Source organism: Clupea harengus, chromosome 14 (assembly GCF_900700415.2).
Source record: "Clupea harengus chromosome 14, Ch_v2.0.2, whole genome shotgun sequence".
Classification (NCBI taxonomy): Eukaryota; Metazoa; Chordata; class Actinopteri; order Clupeiformes; family Clupeidae; genus Clupea; species Clupea harengus.
In genome coordinates, this window is record NC_045165.1 from 18,899,512 (window position 1) to 18,922,647 (window position 23,136).

At 46.7% G+C, this 23,136-nt stretch overlaps 1 protein-coding gene across 1 annotated transcript; it reads left to right on the top strand.

Annotated features, from left to right (window-relative positions):
- The first annotated feature begins 21 nt into the window (after positions 1-21).
- ism2a (isthmin 2a) lies at positions 22-22,009 on the top strand. Its single transcript, XM_031580255.2, has 6 exons — positions 22-1,652; positions 7,593-7,826; positions 10,274-10,559; positions 16,432-16,569; positions 18,466-18,534; positions 20,010-22,009. Exons 1-6 carry the CDS (start codon positions 1,521-1,523, stop codon positions 20,525-20,527), a joined length of 1,377 nt encoding a protein of 458 aa, XP_031436115.1. The 5' UTR covers positions 22-1,520; the 3' UTR covers positions 20,528-22,009.
- The last annotated feature ends 1,127 nt before the right edge of the window (positions 22,010-23,136 follow it).

Here is a 23,136-nt window from a genome sequence, read left to right on the forward strand (position 1 = left end):
CTGCACGTCCTACCTCCCCCAGCCCACTCAACTGTGAACCATTTCATACTTCAAATGGCTGCGCATCCTCCTCAAAGTTTCATAACTGAAATCAGACTTGTGAAAAACATGGTTCATCTAAAAGAACAAGAGCATAACTCAGAATTTTGCAATAATTACAGATAATTGCAGCTAAGAAGTTATCGTTCGGGAACATATTGCTATTTGAACAATACAGAGCCTACATCAAGTTTGCTTTCTTCATATAGCTGCCCATATGTTAGCCAGCTGGCTAGCTAGCTAAGATTGGTTCAATAACATAAGACAATGTTGCGCTAAGTTGTCCAAACGTGACAACTTGTGGAGTTTGGATGCTTGTGTCACATGCGTAGACACAGGCGTTGACATGACAGCTTCTGCAATAATGGACTACTGCATATTGTGCAGCCACAACCGCAAAAAAAAAAAAAAAACATTTGAGGATATTATTATTTTTCCTTCAAAGGGACAGCTCAGCCAAAAGGGGCAAAGGGGTTGTTGCCCGGGCAACTTTGCAACTTTGCCCGGGCAACTTTACCCCGGCCTTGTGCACGTATTTGGCCTAACTAGAAGCCTAGATTTGTCCAAAATTGTTTTTTTTTTTTTTTAGGGCTGTAGAATTCACTGTCATATAGGGTACTGTGGTGTACGTCTTTTCATTTCGTCTCCCGTTCTGTGATCCCTACAATAGTGCCTGTCATCAATCCATTCATTCCGGCGTTCATTCATTATTTCACCGCCAGCGTTAAACCAACCCTTGCTCACGTCACACAAACTGGAAAGATGCGATTCGATGCCATAATCCGACCAATACATTTCTCAGAAGTTCGAGACCAACGTGTGTGAAGACAGCGTTGTAGGAAATACTGAAATAGGCATGTCTTTCACAATGACGAGAGAGTCTGTCACAACCAATAGGACAAAAATAGTCAAATAGAATTGTGAGTTAGTTTATTATCCACTGCTACGTTTTTTCAGTGTTACCTGTATCCCTACTTCCGTTACCACATTGGTGTGGATACAGAGGACGCATTTGAGAAGTATTCCGTACCTTTGCCAGAAGCTCAAGGGCCAACAGGACAGTTCTTAAATTGGAGGGTCTAGCAGACTGACAACATTTCTTCATGTCACTAACACATGGACGGTCATAAACGGAAACAGATCTGTATAAAGTTCAGACTGCGGCAGGACGCGAGGACGCAAAGCGCAAATCAAAGTATGGGACCCCCTCACCTCGCTTGAAAAGGACACAAAATCAAACGAACTGCGACATTCTGCGCATTCCCATCTTGTTTGTGGGGAGGATAACTCTGTGTCTGTCTCTCTGTGAGATGATCTGATCTGATTTTCTTATTCTAATGATCTTAATCCAAGACCAAGGAAACGTGCCCCGGCAGAGTAATAACTGGTCAAAGGTTCTTTGGCGCACGTTGTGCGTCGCAACTTCAGGCTGATGATCTGAAGAAAACGATTGCCTTTCACTGAATTAATTTCAAGAAGAAATGCAGACAGTTCGGCGGAAAGTTTTGGGGCTGTTGGTAGTTCTCTTGACTCTTTCCCTTCTGACAGTGAGAGGACTCCCCATCAAAAAGCACAGGAGCAGTAGCTCAAAACCCAGGGGCGCGTCCACGGAGGTAAATTTACTTTTAACTCTATATATCAGTACTTGCAGTTATCAATATATCTCATGGATATATTACAAAAATGCATAGATAAGGATTTGCCACACGTTTGCACACACATAATGGGACTGTGATATGATTCCAATCATGGTCTGGGGAAAATGTGCATGTTGAAGTGTATGTGATTTTAGTGAGGGTGATGTGAAATCATTACATATTTTGCGTGAAATCACTAGTTAGTGATTGATATGTCGGCGGTGCAGATTCGGTTTGTACCGACATTGTGTGATTGTCACATTGTCATAATTCGAGAATAAGTATTTATAGATAAATCATTTAAATACTTTGTGTTGTGGTTAATCTGCTGTCCCGTGGGGCCGCTTGCAGATATGCGTCCATCTCTAGGATTTGTTTATTATAGCCTATAGATTATAGCCTCCTACAAACAAAAACTCCTATGGCGGTAACTCAAATTTCATTATAATGACAGTCGTTTGAGTTTGGGGTACCCTTGTGAAAACGGTTGTTGTAGTTTGTGATTTCTGGACCTAGTCACTGCTTATTGTTGTGTGTTTCTTACGGCGTGAAGAACAGTCGCCAGGCTCTGTGCCGTGTCACCCATACCTTCGAGTTTGTACCAGCTGAAGTCCAGAGTTACTTCTCTTACTGATTGTTTTCTGTGACCAATCAAGTAGAACCTACAGACTCTACGAGTAGAGAGTGTGCTAATGTCCTGCAGTTTTGCTCTCGGTGCGTTTGTGTTCTTAAGTTTAAAAACAGAAAAACTCTTTGCTAAGGGGTCAGGCTGCACATAGTCTCAGCAAGACTAGCGGCGCTGTCTGATAAAAGATGATTGATGGGGAACAGTGGAGGAGTGGTTGGTTTCGTGTCTTAGGTGAATGTCAAGCATGCGGGAATATGAGCACTATCCATCACACGAGAGGGGTGCGTGAGTGAGTGAGTGTGTGTGCCTGTGTGTCTGTGTGAGTGTGTGTTGCGCGCACTGCGTGAGTGTGGGTGGTGGTGGGAGGGGTATTTATGTTTTATTTCTGCAATCCATCGCTCCTGAGCTTGAATGATCACAGATACACCAGACAAGCTATTTGTTTGAAGTTCAGCAACACATAAATCACCTGGGGTCTGCCATATTGTTCCAACAGATATTTTACTGTCACCATGCAGAACGGAAAAATGCGTACCCTCCACAGACCTGAACTGTGTATTTGTCCAGCTGAAAGCTCTGATTTAATTAAGCTGTCACGCAGTTAGGGCATTCAATAGCCTTTCTGACTTGATTAAGTATGTGAATCAATCAAGATCGAAATTCAGTTCACATACACAAGTCCTGGGTGTGAGTTTGCCCAGAATGTGATGGTTTGACCAAATGTAATGGGCATATGAAGGGGACGCTTCAGTGAGAAAGTGCCTTCATTTGCCACATGAAACCAGCCTCCTGTGTCCTCTCTCTTCTGGTCAGCTAACCACCAGGGTCATATGTCAGAAGTGTTTGGGCCAGAATGCTCACTGAGATGTTGTTGGAGGTTGTTTTTATAAACCTCTATTTGGTTGATTTACAATGGAGGCTCATTCACGGACTGTAGTACAAACAGACATGTGGTACACCTGAATCCAGCGGTAGGGAAGGAATGTTCTTTTTGTGGGGTGGATGAGACAGTTGACCATTTGTTCGTGTATTGTGTGTATGTGTGTGTGTGTGTGTGTGTGTGTGTGTGTGTGTGTGTGTGTGTGTGGAGGGGGTCGCTTGAGGGAATGGTGTCGAACGTTGGGGGAGGTTTTCTCTCATGATTTTTGCATTGTTGGTCCCAGGTACAAGGTTAAAGAAAAGCGTGAGGTTTGTCTATGAAATTTCTTACTGGGGTCTATTGTGATGAAGTAAGGCAATGGTTTAATAAAGAAGTGTTAGCCCTCCTCCTCCTCCTCACTCACTCACTCTCTCTCTCTTTCTCTCTTTCTCTCTCTCTATCTCTCTCTCTCTTAAACAAGCAGGTGTGTGAAAGCATGCTAAACTCCTGCAGCATGGGTGGATTGTCTTGAGTGGGATTCATGTGATAGGTGTGAGGGGTACCACCTGTACAGTTATTATGAAACGAAATTGTTACGTCCGCCAAGTAGGTTATGTTTTCGTTGCCATTTGTCTGTTTACCTGTCTATCTGTCTGTCTGTCTGCCAGACTACTACTAAACCACCAGGATGATTTTCATGAAACTTGGTGGAAGGGTGTAGCATGGGCCAAGGAAGAGCCCATGAAGAAATCCAGGAATTATTTTTCACTGTCGTTAACATTGCGAGTTATGGCATAGTGCCCACCTAGTTAAACCGCAGTACCATTTTCTTGGAAATACAGGAAGGGGTCGATGCCACACTTCGTGAGGGGTGCCAAATTCTTCAGACTGTTCAGAAGTTCAGGTTTCTGGTCTTTATCACTGCACTGGATGTCTGTGGACTTCAGCAATGTCAAGCACTCTAATTGAGGTTAAGCCAAAACTGTATACCATAATCTACACATAAAACTCAATGCTGCAAACACTGGTATATAACCTTAGTTTTAGTAAAGAAATGCCAGCTAATATTTCATTACTTTTATACCACTATTTGCCACACACAGATTTTGGTGGATGTACAAGATTAGGTTCCCTGTAATCTCCACCGTTGAGATAATGAAATCTCAACAGTTTAAACCGCCTAGGGCACTGTTAAACCTTAGATTGTGTATATCTAAATGTTTATGAAGTAGCCCGCTCACATTTGAGCCCTGCTGTCTGGCTGCATGAAGTGAATTTATTTAATCAGTTGCAGAGTGTCAGGATAGATTTCCACAGGGGACGCAAACCACAGCCTCACAGCTCAGCGAGAAACAAAAGCTCCACCACCCGTTTCTCCGAGCCTCTGAGAGAAGCCAGACATGTGTAGCAGTAGTTTCTTTTTCATCTGCATCCTCTTTCCTCAGATTTCGCTTTCTTCCCACCAAGGTGTTTGACTTTATAACTAGCCAGCGAGGCATGAAGGGAACTGACAGAATTATTAATACGCCGGCAGACCTCGAAAAACGTCTTTTTCCTCTTTTCAGAACAGTCAGCTCTGTCCATTTTACTGAATTATGAGCGAGACGCTGCGTTTTCCACTGCTAATGTGTCCCATTTGCTCTGTGTCTCGGCCGCTGGGAGCTAATGCCTTCTGTGGCCTTCAAAGAAATCCAAACTCGACAGGTCCCCAACGCTCAGACTGCCAGATCACTTTAGTGTCGCTCTCGGTACAATCCCGCTCTTTCACATGCTGAGAGGAAGCAGAACACAGAACACACACCATCACACAGTGGCCATATATTCTGTTATTTTTGGACCTTACTGTTTGGTTTCTCCATAGAACCAAATAAGACCCATGTAAGAACTTGGCTGCTTTTCATAAAAACACCACTGTGCTATGGCCATCTTAACTAAGGGTGAGTGTTTAAAAATGGTAGTCTCTCGAATATTGAATGATAGATCATAGCAGAACAAAGTTCATGGTAAATGCAAACCAGAATAATATTTAGAAAGCAGGATGGTTGGTGGTGTGTAGAGATAAAACAGCATAAGCTGATGGGCCAATCAAATCAGACTGGTAGTGTGATGGAACAACGCAAAGACCTACTCATACAAACACAGAAGTTCTTCAGTTGGCCCTCTGAGTGGAACCTTTTAATGCTCTTCATGGGGCACTTTCATAAAAGGTTCTTTGTAGAACCCTTTTGCTTATCAGCTGTGTGGCAGGCTTTTTTTTTTGCCCTGAGTAAGCATAAAACTGTCTAAATGTGGAACAGGTTCCATGTGGGAACTTTCAGCTATTCACCAGAACTCACAAAAGAACCCCAAAGGGAAGAGGCCGTGAGATGACTAGTGCAGGAGTTCAGAAGAAAGAGCTAGAGTGTTGAGAGAAAAAGGACAGTGATGGTTCCTGCCAGACTTCCACCCTCCTCTGTGTCTCGTTGCTCATGCTTACCTAGGCTGGTTGTTAATTGATGTTGTTCTTGGCCGACTCCTCTCCGCACGGATCTCTGGGTATTCCGGCCGAAGGGAAATGTGTTTCAGTCTATTGTCTCTGGCCGCTCGTAGTGTGCGACACAGAACATTAAGCACACTCATGTGTGTTTCAAGTCAGGCTTGGTTCACACACACACACACACACACACACACACACACACACACACACACACACACACACACAAATTAAAGCCATCCTTATGCCTGTGCCTTCAAAGTAGTTCTGTTGTAGAATGGTGAGCAGTGTAAAATCCAGTTCATGGTTCTTGGATATTGATGAGATTTGTTGTCCACTGCACAAAGGTGCAAAGATATCCCATTTAGTCAGCAGTATATACTGTAAGAATACAGTTCTTTTATAGGATCCAGCTTTTACAGGAATGGTGTGGTCTTGTAAAGATAAGGCATACTTTGGGGAGTGAAAGGGGGACAAGCTCATTTGGCTTGGCCACAGAGATATTCTGTAATGAGTGATTGTGTAATGAATGTACTTCAAAAGGATGCTCCACTTCCCCAGCTCTGTCTCCTATGCCAGCCCTTTCATCTGATGCAGTTCTGATGGACTCCATACATCTTCCACATGTACTGCATCACAACAGCCCGTCGAGCTAGAGGCATCCAATGTTTTCACTGCACATTTAAGGTTCTGGGCATTTTTCACTAACACAGTTAGTTAATTATATTTTGTTCACTGAGACAGTCAGGGGCTCGGGACGTAATATGTGACAAATGGTGACTGTGAGACGATCCTCTCGCCTCACGTGTGAGGATCATCTCTGACAGGGGGCCACTTGTCTGGCCCAGACTTCAGGACTCCGGGCTAAAGTGAACCAGATGAAGGACACGCAGACGCCGTAATGCGTGATGATTTACCTGCACAGCTGGCGCAGCACCGTCCACGGGCCCGTCTCCAAGAGTTTGCGCCTTCTCATCCCCATCAGAGCTAGCCCAGCTTTATTGCTAATGCCGACCATGTGTGGACGGACTGAGGAGCGTCTGTCTGCGTCGGCTAAGTAGACTCAGCCCTGCTGTCTCAGGAAGAGCTGAGATCATCGCTCCTCCACGCCTGTGGTTTGTGTTGTTGTTTTTTTTTTTTTTTCCTGGTTTCTGTTTTGTTTGTTGCTAAAGGCAACTGCAGAGGTATGGTGATACCCGGGTTGATAAGTGGCTGATGTGCAACGGGATATCGGAGTGTACAGAAGACGTAGAGGTTAGCGGGTTGGCGCTATCTGATGGTTCTGGCAAGTTAGCTTGTTTGGACTGAGGTTTAAAGAAGTGTGGATTTGTTTCAGAGCAGTTGGCGCAACCATCACTGAAAGAAATGACAAACTGAGCTGTGTGACTGTCTGTGATTGCAAAATTTAAACAAGATTAACGCGTATCATAATCTGTTTTATTTTTTTATTGTCTTTTATTTCTGAATTCCTTCGTTAATCCTAGCGCTAAGACTGCCGGGAATTGCTTTGCAGTAGGAAGCCCTGGTTTGCCTTGGCTCACACCAGGTCATTCTGATATTCTGTCATTAGTTAAACATTTCACTCCAGATGGGCTTGCTCTCAGCTTAACCTCCCCTGAATGAGCGAGAGCACAGCTGTTAATAGACTGGATTGGTATTGTGTTTGGGGGCCAGCAGGTCCACAAACGGCCTTTGTGTGTGATGTAATGCCTTAATGGTGTTCTTTCCGTGCTTCCTATTTGTGGCATTGTAGGGCTTTAGCACACACACGGCCTTGTTGGCTTAGTAATCTGAGCGGGGTTAGTGTGCGACCAAGTAACAGGGGTTAGTCCCCCGACTGGAACTCTGTCCTTTTATGGTCCTTCCTTCAGTGCTGGAGATTGAAGCCAAATGTCAAGCCCTGCGGATGCCTTTTCGGAACTCCCATAAATGTTTGTTTGTGCGTTTCTTGTGCAGGTCAAAGGTGAGAGTGGCGTCAGGGACGTCCGTCAGACGCTGCAGAGCCTGCAGGAGCAGAACCAGCTGAGGTCTGACCCGCTCTCGCCCAGGCGGCACAAGCGCAGGTGGTCGCACCTCCGCTCCGATGCCACCCTGCCCAAACCCATGCCAGAGGAGCAGCCCTTCGTCCTGGACCTCAAGAACTTCCCAGACCTGGCCAAGGACCTGGACTCACAGAACCCCAACATTCAGGTCAGACTCAGAGACAGTTACCCACTAGTTATCCTATTTGAATTCAGTCGTATGGATCCAGACGTCCAGATGTTAACAATAACAATAAAAACAGTATCTTTATCAGAATGCAGGTATGATGCTTTCATGCACATTACAATGATTTTTCTTTGCATATTTCAGTTAGAAAGTAAAACATCACAGATGACTGATGAAATAAGCTGTTTGTCCCGGCAGTATTTTCAGCCTCTTTAACATAAATACAGTTCATTTGTCAGGATCAATCCAATACACCCATGAAAGCACCTCAGACACCACCTCTCATAGGCTTCCTCAGGTAGCACTAAATCACTCCCAAAAAAGACTGCAATAATATCCTGCGGCTGGGCCTGGTTCATTAATTTAGTTTGGCGACATGTTTTCCCTGGCTGTAATTAACCTCTGCTCTCATTGTTTCCCACTGTGCTCCTGGTCCACTCACACCAGGCCTGTACCTCCTCTCCTGGTGTACTCACCCAGCCCCGGCCTTGAGCTCACACCAGGCCTGTACCTTCTCCTGTCCCAGCTGTTCTCCACCTGGGAGGCCTCTTAAATTACACCACGCACCCCTGCTCCAGCATGGCGTGCTTCAGGTCGGCCATGATGCCGAAACATCTGTACAGAGTTTGAGAGGGGGGTGGGGTGGGGTGGGGGGATAGAGAACAAAAACAAGAGTTGTCAGGGGGTGAAAGGGCACCATATTATTTTAACAAGCAGTTTGTAATGTTCTCTCCAGTCATAGATCTCAACCTTTTTTAAGGGCTTTTTAAACTGAAGTATTGGCGGGAAGAAATGTTTCTTTTATTTTTAGTGTCATTATGGGGTTTATGCAGGCAAGTGGATTTTCAAAGGAAATGGAGTTAGACTTCGGGGAAAAAATTACACAAGAGAATACGGGTAACCAAATGTTAAAAAATATCCCTACTTTTATAATGGAGGAAAATTAGTTTTCTTCCAAGTGGGAATGGCCCATCCTCCATATCCCCATCAAAGCCATTTTGCTTTAATATGTCTTCCTGTTCCAACCAGTTCCCGCAACCATTTCCCAGTTTAAGGAGCTCTTATCTTGTTATCACATCAAAAGTTCATCATTGCTTTTGACTGGGCCAGAGTTATTATGGGTCCAGTAGAATGCTGTGCATGGGACTGCCAAAAGGTTATATTAGGTCTTTAGAATGGGGAAACTGATGACAGCATTATCCTGCCACCGCCATTTTGTTTCTAAGTTTAACGATGCACATGACTCAGTGGTCTGTCTAATGACCCGCAGTTAAGAGTTTTATACTTTCAACTATTGAAACTGCTGACAAGTCAGGAGGAATCAAGTAAAGCTTGGGTTTCAACCGCACCTGGTAGACGACTATCCCCAGTCCCTCATTTGATTTTATTCTCATTTAGTACCTTTTCAAACAAAAGTTCACTGAAATTAAACTTTTTCTCTCCTCATTTCCTACCATGGAAATAGCTCTCAGTTGGCCTCCAAGCTGTGGTTACTTACCGTACCTCTCAAAAAAGGCCAAAAAGAATGGCTGTCAACTGTATCTGCTCAGTGTGATCACCAGTTTTACCACATCAACATTCCCTTTCCACGATTTCACTCTGCCTTGAATTATGAGATTTGTGATTATCTCACACAATCAGAACTAGATCACTGTTTGGTTGTTATTTAGAATCACAAAGAGAACACTAGCTGTGTTCTGAAAGCAAGACCTTCTAGAACCCTGTGTTGTAGAAGCGGAGTGTGGGAGGGGGTGGGAGGTGGGTGAGTGTGTCGCTGCTACTGTTGCATACGCGCCCGCTTTGAGGCGTACAGTACAAAAGTAGGCCTGTATAAACAGTTGTAGCAGCCATCAGATTGTTACGCGGCGAGGAAAATAAACAGCCAGCCCTTTGTCTGGGCCTGCAGAGGGATCGTCTGGAGCCCTGCTATCTGTCTCTGGGACCGCCTTCCTCACAAGCAGCAAGCTCAGGCATGAAACCCTCAGCAGAGAAGCTGACAGCATGCATAGAAGAAACGGCAAAGCATTTCACTGGCTCCTACCACAGACCTTGGGGCCTGAGATTGCAAATCATTTGTGGCCTTGTGTGGAAATAATTTATGAGGTTTAATGTGTCTGCAAATTCACAGCAAAATATTGGTTGACCATAAAACCAGCAAGCTAACTCTGGGTCATTACCAGTTGCCAAGCAAAGTGCAAACATGGGTTCATTGGTTAACATGTGCTTTTGTCCCCTGATTCATTATTTTCTCTCCTACCACACTGTTAAAGAAGACACACATTTTTAAAATGAGGTTTTCTAACCTTGTAGATATTCAGAAAAACAATACAAGGACAAAACTGTTCTTAGATGCCCGTTAGACATCTCTATCTGTAAATCTGCCCTTACAAAAGTGCCTGTTCTTCACTTCCTGTTGCTCCATCTTCTAGGTGACTATCGAGGTGGTGGACAACCCCCAGATGGAGATTGAGATGGACCTGGCCAAGGAGAGCCGCAACGACTGGTCCTTGTCCTCCGAGGACTGGCCGGGCCACAAGAACCTGTTCTGGCCCCTGTTCTGGGAGTACCACGACTCGGCGGAGGACAGCCTGGGCCAGGCCAGCCTGGAGGACAGTGAGGAGGACTACTCGTTTGACGTAGAGGACTCGACCCTCAGCGGTGTCGGGGGAGACTGGGGGAACAGGTGGAAGGGCTGGTACTCCAAAGACAACTATGGTGAGTATGAGGCAGAAATGCTGTACATTGAAAGCACTGTAGCACTGTAAGCAATATGCTGATTTGCCAGTACAGTTTTGCCTCATGTGAGGCTGATACGTGCTCCGAGTATCAATATTAGGTCAAATCTTTTTTCAATGTTTTGTGATTCTTTGGCAAACGTCACCAAAACTGTGTTTTTGGTCATTTCAGATTATATTGATTGGTGACCTTAGAGTGCCAGAAGTGCTGTTTTAGCTGGTGTGCCCGTCGTCATGACTAGCAGATGGCAAAATGTATAACACTATCTGTTCCTCAACAAATGTCATCAATTTTTTCATATATTCATAACAAATCAACTTCAGTTTGTACTCGCTCTCCACTTCCCCTGACTATTTTCTACGACGTCAAGTACAAGCAGTGAAGGTTCGGTGTTTCTGCACACTCGCTTAATTCTTTAGGTCTTCTTACTTTGAGTATATTTTGGAAGACTTCAGGTACAACAGTGTTGGCGCAGTGTAGGTTCTGTGTTCCTGTATGGCCTACTTCACTTGTGTTACGGCCTTGATCACAGTAAAACTGCATTCTTGTTAGCATATCGAGTGAGGCCTACTCAATATGGCACTGAATTTCCTTCTAGGCTATTGCCTGACTGACGCACTGAAGCAGGCTGAAAGTAAAGGCCCTGGTGAGGGAAGAAAAACGGTGTAACTTGATAGTCATGTTACACTTCAACCTAATGAGGAGGTGTTAAGACCCATATTTCTCTCAGTTTTTGTATGCGAATGTCAAAAGACAGACCCAAGTGTTGAACGGTGGAGCCGTACATCACTTTGAAGTTGCGCTGGAGCAGTGGATGACAGATGAGAGGTGAAGCATGGTGATATTTCTAAGGGGTGAGCCTGAGTGCCTCCATGTTTTTGGGCAGTGTTGTGGTTCTGCTCTGTCATGGAAGTTATGAGTGCTTGTGTTTGCGCTTTGTCAATGTTTGGCAGCTTGTGCTACGCGCCGGCGGAGCGCTCTGAAGTGTTTTTCTTCGGCAGATTTCCTCTTTTTTGCTCCAAAAAGGGCCTCTGACTCCTCTGTTCCCTCAACATGATTTATGATGTAAGCTCGCACCCGACGTAAACATGTCAGTGCCGGGGCTGGGACCCGGGCTGGGACCCGCGCCGACTCCGTATTTGATGCCTATCAGTTGTAAACAGGAACAGGGGGGAAAACTGTTGTGAAAACGCTGTTTTCTTTTCATCAAACGAGCTGAACTTGTGGCTTATGTCTTTTAGAGGAGCAATTAGGAATCCCCAGAAGATTATTCACACAGAGACTTTGGGAGAAACAGTTCTCTTATACATACTCATGCCCTAATTTTTTTTGAACACCATCAAAGATCATGCTTAAGGGCTCTAAACCTTTGAATGACTTAGTTTGTACTCAAGTAACTTTGTTTTTTTTTTCTTTTTAAGGCAGCCTTTCCATGTCTTTTTACAGAACATGAAAGTAAATATCCCCAGGTCTGAGTTCTGAATACAAGTTAAATAATCTGTTTTGAGATCAGAACTTCCTCTTTCACAAAGGCATCTGTAATGTCCTGTCAGTTGTGCTCACTCTCAATCCCCAGGCTACCCCAGGTTTCCCATTGTGCTTGAGCATTATACCTCATCACACAGTGAGCTACTCTACCGGACAGCACAGCACAGCACAGCACAGCACAGCACAGCACAGCACAGCACAGCACAGCACAGCACAGCACAGCACAGCACAGCACAGCACAGTCCAGCACAGCACAGCACAGCAAGACACAACACAGCACAGTCCAGCACATTCCAGCACAGCACAGCATAACACAGCACAGCACAGCAGTTCAGGCTCATCACAGCATAGTCCAGCACAGTCCAACACAGCACAGCACAGCACAGTACAGCACAGCAGGCCGTCACTTCAGACAGATGAAATAAAGAGGCGCCTGTGTCACCACCAATCCGGTCTGAATTGACCTGCTTTTTGTTCCGTTTGACCAGAAGGGCCTTTGCTGAATTATTTATGTCTGCGTTAGACAAACGCCAATTGTCTGCCAGCTTGAACTCTGGGAGAGGCTTCTCCACGGCCACTGCACACTGTGGACTGCCCAGCTCTCTCTCAATAAGGGGGGGTCCGGGGCCCTCTGGGGGTGGGGGTGGGGTGCTGGGGTTTAGAGGGGGCTCGCTTCCCCTCTGGAGAGTCAGTGGAAGCTGTTACGAGTGAATACAAAGGCAACGATCAAACCAGAGAGATAGCAACTATAGGTGTCATAATGTATCAGAGACAGTCAAAGCACAAGATTACTGAGAGAGAGCGAGAGAGAGGGAGAGAGAGAGAATATGGAGAGTGGAAGGTGCCACAGGTCGAAAGAGACGCTTAGGCTCCACATACAAACTCAGAGACGGTGCCTGAGTTAAACGACAGAAAGAGAAGAGAGAGCAAATCTGTTTTGATTAGTGGACATCAGAGAGTGGAGACCCCAGAGAGAGGGGAAGAGGAGAAGAATAGAGAGAGAGAGAGAGGAGAGGCGTCCGTTTGGCCCACATTAGTGACTGCAGGCGCTGGAGCGGCAGCCCCTTTGTGTGTGTCCCCTTTGAAGTTGACACTGGTCCTCGCGCGCACACACACACACACACACACACACACACACACACACACACACACACACACACACACACACTGGTCCTCAGCGTGCCAAGCGTCGCATTTTTGGATGGATGTACATGGATGTACACACACACACACACACACACACACACACACACGCACACACACACACACACACACACACACACACACACACACACACACACACACACACACACATTCACCACTGCCTCATCAGGCTCACACACACACACACACACACTGGTCCTTGCTGTGCCGAGCGTCGCAAGGGGCCACTCCAGTATTTGGGTTCAATTAGACGGCAGATTGGAAACACAAGCAGATGAAGCCTGACAGTGCCGGCTCCAGCAGCCCTTTTCATCTGCTGTCGGGGACTTCTGTGAGACGCACAAGGCCCCACACATCACACAAACACACACACACACACAAACACTCACACACACACACACACACACACACACACACACACACACACACACACACACACACACACACACACACACACACACACACACACACACACACACACACACACACACACACACACACATTCCGTAGGCTCTGTTAGGCCCATGATTTAGTCTGTGCTGTTTGTTTGTACATATCATTTATTTGCATGTCATTGATTTATTTGGATTGCCTCAGAAGTTGATAAGCACATGAAGAGCGACATACAGTTTGTACAAGAAACCTTCTTACTTCTACATCACCTACCAGCTGTGACTCAAAGAATCCTGTATAACATGTATTTTACAGTTATACATTATGTAATTGTGTGTATATATAGGACTGAGGCAGCTAACGGGCTCGCCGTCAAACGGCTGTTCGCTCCAGCACTCCACAGCCTCTCCCACCATGTCATTAGAGGGGACTGCTGAGTTGTGTGGTCTCCTCCGCCTGCCAGGCCTGAGCAAGTGATCACAGAGTGCCCGTTGCGGTCGTGTCAACACATGCACCTCACAGGCTGCCGTGGCCACCAGGCCAGGAGCCGAGCCGAGCCGCGGCCACCACGGCTTGATGGGAAGAACGCTAATGAGTGTACCCACTGGTGGAGGCCGACACCAAATCTGTGTACAAAACCCAACCATTAGTGTAAAACACAGGATGGCAAATAAGAAGGATGTTAATTACGCAGTAAATCTGCCAGTGTGCGGAGAGAGGCGTGGGATTTTCCTTTGGCTGTGCGGAGAGCCGTATATGTCCCAGATGACTGGCAACTCTGAAGAGGAGGTGGGCCGAATGTGGTGTGGTTCAGTCAGAGCCCTGCCAGCTCAGGGCCGGATCAGTGCCGGATCCTGTCAAGAATCAGAGGTGATCTCGAATATAGGATGTTGCATTAAACTGCACAGCACTCTAAATACAGGCCTGGACTGTAGATTAATGTCCATTGCATCTGTAGGGCATTAAACTGGACATACAGAAGGATTTTTTTTATGCAAAGTTTACAAGCTTTGCTATTTTGAGGGTTGTGGAGTTGTCAACAAGAGAATCCCTTTGAAGTTTCACAGGGTACTCAGCGAGTTTAAGTGTTTTTTCCATTTGGAAAATCTTTGATTGGTTCAGATTTGGAAACACCTCTGTGCCTTAAGGAGATGCCAGACCTTACAGTTACTCATCGCCAGTCAGACTCAGAACGGCATCCTTTAAAGTCAGGTTGTTTTTCAAATCCGCTCAGATCCGCTCGGAGAGAGAGAGAGAGAGAGAGAGAGAGAGAGAGAGAGGGACTGAGAGAGAATGACGGAGAAACAGGGAGAGAGGGACTGAGAGAGAAGGAGGAAGAGACAGAGAGAGAGAGAGAGGGACTGAGAGAGAAGGAGGGAGAGACAGAGAGAGAGAGAGAGAGAGAGAGGGAAAAGAGAGAGACAGATGGAGGGAGTGAGAGAGTGAAAAGAGAGACAGAGAGAGAGTACACGGGTTCAAACATTCCAGGATTAAGGAGAAGAAGGGAAAAAGAGGGGGGGGGGTGGTGGATGAGTGGGGCATGTCATCAACACCTCTCTGTTTCCTTTGGCAGTAGCCTTGCTGTAGGCTCCTTCAGCCCTGGCCCCATGCTCACAATTAGCAACACACTGCTAACCGACAGCAGCACGGCCAAGACGCATTACCCGCCAGGACCCAGGCTGCACCAAAGCAACATGAACTAATCTGTCTGCTGCTTCCCCTCTCCTCCCTCTCTTCTTCCCTCTCCTTTCCCCTCTCCTTGTCTCTTCTCCCCTCTCCTCGTCTCCTCTCCCTTCTCCCCCTGTCCTCTCCCCTCTCCTATCCCCTCTCCTCCCTCCTCCTCCTCTCTCCTTTCCCCTCTCCTCTCTTCTCTCCCCTCTCTTCCTCTCTCCTTTCCCCTCTCCTCTCTCCTCCTCTCTCCTCTCCTATCCCCTCTCCTCCCTCTCCTCTCCCTTCTCCTCCTCTCTCCTTTCCCCTCTCCTCTCTCCTCCCCGTCCTCTCTCCTTTCCTCTCTCCTCTCCCCTCTCCTCCTCTCCTCTCCCCTCTCCTCCTCTCCTCCTCTCTCCTCTCCCCTCTACTCTTTCCCATCCTGTCCGCCTCCCACCATGAGTGTGCTTTGAAACTCTAATCTCTTTAACATCGTGGCGGAGAGAGAGCTTTGTTCAGCAAAAGAACATAAAAGGAAAAAAAAAAGAAAGGGAGACATAAAAAAGAAAAGAGAAAGAGGCTATTAGGCCTAAGCTGTCCCACTGAAGTGTTTGTGTTGGCCGGCCTCTGCACGGCTGTAAGTGGCTGAGTCTGCCACTGACAAATGTATTACAGTGCACAACAAATGCCAATGTGCCAGTTAGGTTAACATCCTGTTCATTAGAGCTATTCTATTTTACTGTGGCACTGAGCCGCATAGTCTCACTCTGCCCGGGACTGTGCTGTGATTTTGTTTTAACAGACTGTTAGATCCACTGATGTCTCTGTTTGGATGTTGGTAGGTAGAGGAGGGGAGAGGTGAAGGGAGAGGGAGAGGGAGCAGTTGAATGATTTCTTTATGAGGAAACCTTTAAATGGAGGAGTATAGTCTCCTCTTGGCTCCCATCATTGCGTAGTGGACATAGGGGAAGGTCGTCTGAGGATCTGATGGAGAGGGTCTCGTGCTGCAGCCTTAGCTCGCTTTCTGCTGTGGCTTTATTGCACAGTGCACCCACCGACTGGGTAAGGAATTTGCTCATCTCACTTCAAAGGCGAAGCTGCTTTTCTAATGTGCCCCTGCCGGACTCTTTGCCCCCCCCCCTCTCCCCCAACCCCCCAGAGTACGAGGAGGAGGAGTGGAGTGAGTGGTCGCCGTGCAGCGTTACCTGTGGCCATGGCAACCAGAAGAGGGTGCGCTCCTGCGGATATGCCTGCACGGCAACCGAGTCCAGGACGTGTGACCTCGAGAGGTGCCCAGGTACACTAACACTATTATTTTACACTTAGCACACACAATTAACATGTTTAATTTAAGCAACAAAACCCAGTACACCCCTCATTCCCTTGTACTGATGGGCACCTAGGTTATAGGAGGAGGATATTGTCCGTGCAACAGGAACTCAGCCTCTTGGTTGATGAGTTAATGGCACTCCCATCCCCTCCCATCCCTTCCCATCCCATCCCTTCCCCATCCCATCCCTTCCCATCCCATCCCATCCCATCCCATCCCATCCCATCCCATCCCATCCCATCCCATCCCATCCCATCCCATCCCATCCCATCCCATCCCCTCCCCTCCCATCCCATCCCATCCCATCCCATCCCATCCCATCCCATCTCTTCCCATCCCATCCTCTCCCATCCCATCCCTTCACATCCCATCCCATCCCATCCCATTCCGTTTCATCATCCTGCCACTCCATTTCCAACAGAGGATCCATAAACCTCCCAGTTCTCTCTGCTCCAACCAACCCGCACTGAACTCCTCAGTTCTGACGGCAGTTGAAAGAACATAGGTTAAGCTCTAACTTCTTATGAGGACTATAGGGATAAGATGACGTGTGTGTGTGTGTGTGTGTGTGTGTGTGTGTGTGTGTGTGTATGTGTGTGTGTGTGTGTGTGTGTGTGTGTGCGTGTGTGTGTGTGTGTGTGTGTGTGTGTGTGTGTGTGTGGTAAAACAAGGTCAGGAGAACATGCTGTGCATGTACCCTGTACCCTTAGAGCTGGATTAAGATCAGCTTCTTCAGTATATGAAGAACATTGCTGAGACTTGTGTATATAAACTCATAGTTCCCATACACATGAGCTGTGTCTGGAGTAAGGTGTAGGGAAGACCGTACAGTAAGTGTCTTTTATGGTAAAGACAGAAGCAACCTGATACCAATAGTCAGATGAAGTCAAAGATGATTGAATTATCATGTCTGAGCAACAATAATACTGTTAAATCAGAAAGGGTATATGTATTTTTAACACAGACATTGATCTAGTGAACAGGAGTGTGTGCACTGCCTCTAAGTCTAGCACAGCATGCAGTGTCTCTGTGTTGCTCTTAGGCTGGAGAGCACACACACACGTCTGAATGAGGGCTTTCACCCTGTGTGTGTGTGTGTGTGTGTGTGTGTGTGTGTGTGTGTGTGTGTGTGTGTGTGTGTGTGTGTGTGTGTGTGTGTGTGTGTATGTGTGTGTGTATGTGTGTGTGGGCAGGTGGGGAGGGGGGTTCTCCAGTGGGCCAAGTCCAAGCAGTCAGACAGGCCCTCCAGTCTTGTCCCGTATGCACACAGGGCTCAGCTGGAGCCTGTGCCAGCACCCCACATTGCCATCTCAATGACACACAAACACACACACCAAACACACACTCACACACACACACACATACACAAACACACACTGACACACACATATGGACGGCTGTCTTGCGGTTGATGATATATGCTGCGCTCACTTGCATGTGGACACTCCAATCCATCCCAGTGTCAGCATGCTGTCAGCCCATGTTAAAAATCACTCTCCATCCCTGATGTAGTCCATAAGAGCCGGGTCCATTCCCCAGTCTGTGAGCTCTTTGCTGGGCTGCGGGCAGGACAGGCTGTCTAGTACGGCTCCACGGCAAGAAGCTCTCCATCTGAGAGTCAGTGGCATTTCACCAGAGCTTCTCAGATGTTCCTGAGGCCCAACTAGCATCATGGTATTCACCGGCTCATGGGTAGTTCAATAAAAAACACAGTGTTAATCAACCAAATCAATGACATTTTTTAATAGCATCCAGCAAATCCCATCTAATCCAGATGCATAGTGTGTGTGCTGTTCTGTATTGTATGTTGTCTTTTGATTAAAAAGAAAATGAACCAATAGACACTTTTGCCCCTGTCTGCAGATGATCTGAACACAGCGACAGAGCTTACGCCGATCAACATGGACAACACTACCCAGTCTTTTGGCACAGGTCAGTATAGGGTCTCTGTGTGTGTGTGTGTGTGTGTGCTGTGTGTAGGTATGCGGTATGGGGCGGCAGTGGTACAGGAGGTAAAGAAGTCGGTTAGTAATCAGAAGGTTGCTAGTTCGATTCCCTGTCGAAGTGTCCTTGAGCAAGACACTGAACCCCTAATTGCTCCTGATGTGCAGTGTGCCATCAGTGTAAATGTAAAATGTGTATACTATGTAAGTCGCTTTGGATAAAAGCGTCTGCTAAATGACTAAATGTAAAGGTATGCCCTTTTGAAATATGATTATTGAGATTAGATTATTTGAGAACAGTGAGGAACCGAGAAGTCAATGTTATGTTTACCCTCTAGACAGATGTAGGTGTCTCAACGCGACAAGGACGCTTGCTGTCTGTGTGGAATGAAAAGCTCTCCTAACTGGCCACTGGTAAATTGGGAGAGACGTTATGTACGTGTGACTGATGAGGTGCATAAAAGCTTGATTTCTCTCGTGGCACCCTCCGGGCCATGGTGTTGAGATTGACTCTGCGCCCACGTGTCTATGAATGAACCGATATTCGCCACACTTCAGCTTCGGATTACCTCAGCTTCCACTTCTGGGCGAAATCTTAGTTGAACACACTAATAACACGCTTGGTCTAGTCTTCCGAGCCGGCGGTTTCACTTCGATTCAGCAACGGTGTCCAGTTTAATGTATGTTTTCCCCCTGCAGTTTAAACAGTTGTGTTCCATCATGAAAACTGCTCTTCTGGGGTTGCAATCACAGGAAGACAGTGGGAGGCCAGCAGAGCAGTTAAATCAAAAAAAGAGGGGAAAAATTCCGCATTCACCACATTTAAGATAGCTCCTCTGAGGGTGCTAGAGAAACCATGAAATAATGTATCCTCTTCCAAAAACTATATTATTTGCTTTTTACTTTTGTTTTATTGGTCTCCCTCTTTTGGCCCAGTGCATTGAAAGTGATAGCTCCTTTTACTTTACAATAATAATAAAGATCGCGGTATGGAAACATAACATGATAAAGTGTCAGAAGCTTTTTTTTTTTTTTTTCATTCACAGCGGAACATAAATGTTTGTAATGAATGCGTTCCAATCTGACCACAGCCTCCAACATAGATGGTGATGTTGATACCCTGTCAGATGCTCTTATGTTCTTATGCATTGGGTAATTGCAGTGCAGCGAATTGGGTTATTACTATTTAATACGCTGAACTCTCTCAGACGCACTGTCCTGGCCAGCCTCTCCGTCTGTCTGTCTGTCTGTGAGTCAGTGCGCTGATGAGCGTGGAACCTGAGCTCGTCCAGGTTGTAAATGATTAATGGGCTTGCTTGTGATGTTTCTCACGTCTCCTTGTCCTCACTTGCCAAGAACACACAGTTCAGTGATGTTCGACCCCCGATGTGCTCCGTTTGAGAGCATAAAGCGTCTTGCGAACGTAGCTGATGTGTCTGCCTGCTTCTGATTGATCATTCGCAGATGTGGACAGCTGTGAGAAGTGGCTGAGCTGCAAGAACGACTTCCTGCAGAAGTACCTGCACCAGGTGCTGACGGAGCTCCCCAGCTGCCCGTGCGCGTACCCGTCCGAGGCCGTCTACAGCGCCGTCAACATCTTCGACGAGACGCTGCAGAAGACGTTCCGCTGGCGCGACGCCAGCGGGCCCAAGGAGCGGCTGGACATCTACAAGCCCGGCGCCCGCTTCTGCACGCGCTCCATGCTCGCCTTCGACAGCACCACGCTGGCCGCCCAGCACTGTTGCTACGACGACCACATGAAGATCATCACGCGCGGCAAAGGCGCCGGCGCACCCAACCTCATCAGCACCGAGTTCTCGCCCGAGCTCCACTACAAGGTGGACGTGCTGCCCTGGATCCTGTGCAAGGGCGACTGGAGCCGCTTCCACTCCGTGCGGCCGCCCAACAACGGCCAGCAGTGCGCCGCCAACCCGCCGGATGACGTTTACATGAGCGAGCTGGAAGAGGCCCGAGAGTACTGAGCTAAGCCTCACCAGGGAGGAGTCGGCCAGTCGAGTCGTTTGTCAAGAGGAAAAAACCTCACCACCGTCCAATATGGAGACAAATTGCGCCCCGCTAATTATGGAGGGTGAGTTCGACTGCGGAGCATAAGGTCCTAATGACGCCATTTGGAGGCTTTTGGGAGCCATTTTCCTCTTTTTTTTTTATTTAAAAATAAGCGGCATTGGATCCCACTGTCTCACACATCAACACTTCAGTTGGAGAGGCAGTCCGCGGAGTCCGGGGATGTTTGCAGTCCAGGTCTGTAATTTATGGCAGAGGCTTGGAGCTGTGGTGGGGATAAACCATACACTATTTATGGACAGCTAAACTGAAATAACACTGTTTTAAAAGGCGGGGATCGAGACTCAGGTGGGGAACAGTGATGCAACAGTCCCTCTCTCTATCCTTCTCTCTCTCTCTCTCCCTCTCTCTGTCCACCCTCCCTCTGTTCTCTTTCTCTCTCTCTCTCTCTCTGGCACCCTCTCATTCATTCTTTTTCTATCTTATCTTTCTCTCTTACTTGCCAAGTTTCGATCTATCCTCATCTCTCTCTTTCCCTCACCAGTCATTACAACGAGAGTCTTTCCCTCCAGATCCACAGACTATGTGCTGCTATGGTGGCAGAGAAACAAGCGGTCTGTGGAGGATCGCTCCCCTCCATGCCCTGGAGGTCTCTGTATTTATTGGATTTGTATCGGGTCATTGCTGTGTGCTCAAAAGACTCGGATCTCTCCTGAAAGGAATTCACGTCAAGCTGCTACAGTTGCCATGAGTTCAAAAAGAATGCTGGGTTTTGTTGTTCTAGACTCTCTCTCTCTCTCTCTCTCTCTCTCTCTCGCGTTTTCTCATTTTTTCTTGCTGTCCCTTCTCTGGACTTGGCATGGCTCCAACCCGAGCAGGATGAGTCCAAACAAATCAAACATAACCCCTTCGGTGCATTCTCCGACTGTTTCAACATATTATAGGGACCGTTCACATTTTAGGGACGTGTATATTATTACTCTAAATGCAAGCATATCTGGTGCCATAGGACAAGATATTTTTGCAGAATGATTTGACCTCTGATATCTCCCCGAGGAGAATTACACAGGGGCCTAATTAGGTAATGGCGGACTGGAGAGTGAATGCAGCTCTTGTGTTCCTTAGCAAATGCTTAGCTTATTTTCATCACAGCCTACAGGGTTGCTCAATTCAGTCCTAAACATAATTGAATTCCACTGTGAAGGATTTTTTTTTGCCTGTTAACAAGTTCTGTCTTTGTGTGAAATGCAATCGGAGAAGCCCCTGACACGCGGGAGAGGGTGGATGTGGTGCCGTTGATGGAAGGAGGTCTTTTCTGTCGAAGGCGGGAGTGACATCCTGGAAGTAAACATACGAGTCCGTAAACACAGGAACCCTTTGAACACCCCGCATTTGTCCCAGGAGCACAATCAAAGGCTTGTTCCTGGCGTAGGATGTTGTTTTAAGGGCTAAAGCCTTCTCTTTAAGAGAGTGTGTGTGTGTGTGTGTGTGTGTGTGTGTGTGTGTGTGTGTGTGTGTGTTTATAACAGACTTTTGCCATTGTGCGAAGGTGGAACAAAACCGCTTTTGATTTGATTGTGAAAGACGCGTGTTGATGGAAAACCTTTTCATGCAGGGACCACATCTAGTAGAGATGACATCTCATCGTGTCAGGGAATATCATGTTGTCCTTTCCTCACAGTCCAGCCGATCTGGTCCGAGCATCTCTAGGAAATGGAATTCTACACTTAGGACAAAATAACAAAAAGATTCTTTGGCTTTTCCCCATAGCAGAGTTCATTCTTCGTAGAAACCTATCTGGCATAGTTTTAATGTATTATCCAGGTAAAAAAAGGATTCCTCAAGGGTTCTTTACCATATACTGATAGTTCATAAGGTTCCGGAGAGGTTCTACCAAGACGTACTTCTCAAAAACATCTATCTAGACCTCTAAGGGATGCTATATATAGACAAGTGAAGCACGCTTGTCTTGTAAGAGTGTTTCTACTCATCAAACTCCTGCTCCACCAAGTGCATAAGCTTAAAAGAGGGATTTTTCCTTTGGACTTTTACTCCAGTAATTTGGTGTCTAGGTATACTGTAGAATTATCAACACATAATCATTATTGATAATTTTATTATCACATCCTCAGTATTTCTGCTTTAAAATGTAATTGAATGTGAGATGACAGTATGTATGAACAGTGTTATGGATATAACATCATATTCCTCTTTTGTATAAAGAAAGAAATGACTATGAATAGTTTTCCTTGTAGGCAATCTTCCTGCGATATGTGAGTGTATGCTTTTCCATGGGCATTACATATAACAAGGACCAGCTTTCCTAGTCCCGCCATGTTTGAACGCATACTCGTAGTTATCGAGGCATGCGTGCCAATGTAAAGAACATTGCACTCATTCTCCGCAGCTGTGGGGAAAGGCTTTAATCTCCGGGCCGCATTAACGTCCCAAACGCAGATATGGCACGTCTGCATAGAGTTTCACCACCAGGGACTCCGCAGCTTGTTCAGCATCCGCTGAGCTAGGAGACTCTCAGTGGGCGATGGCTCCTCACATGGTGTTGGGA

Excerpts from the sequence above, each read along its gene's own strand:
- ism2a (XM_031580255.2), top strand. The coding sequence starts at position 1,521 with ATGCAGACAGTTCGGCGGAAAGTTTTGGGGCTGTTGGTAGTTCTCTTG. Across the intron at positions 1,653-7,592 it reads CCAGGGGCGCGTCCACGGAG|GTCAAAGGTGAGAGTGGCGT; the intron begins GTAAATTTACTT and ends TTTCTTGTGCAG. Across the intron at positions 7,827-10,273 it reads CACAGAACCCCAACATTCAG|GTGACTATCGAGGTGGTGGA; the intron begins GTCAGACTCAGA and ends TCCATCTTCTAG.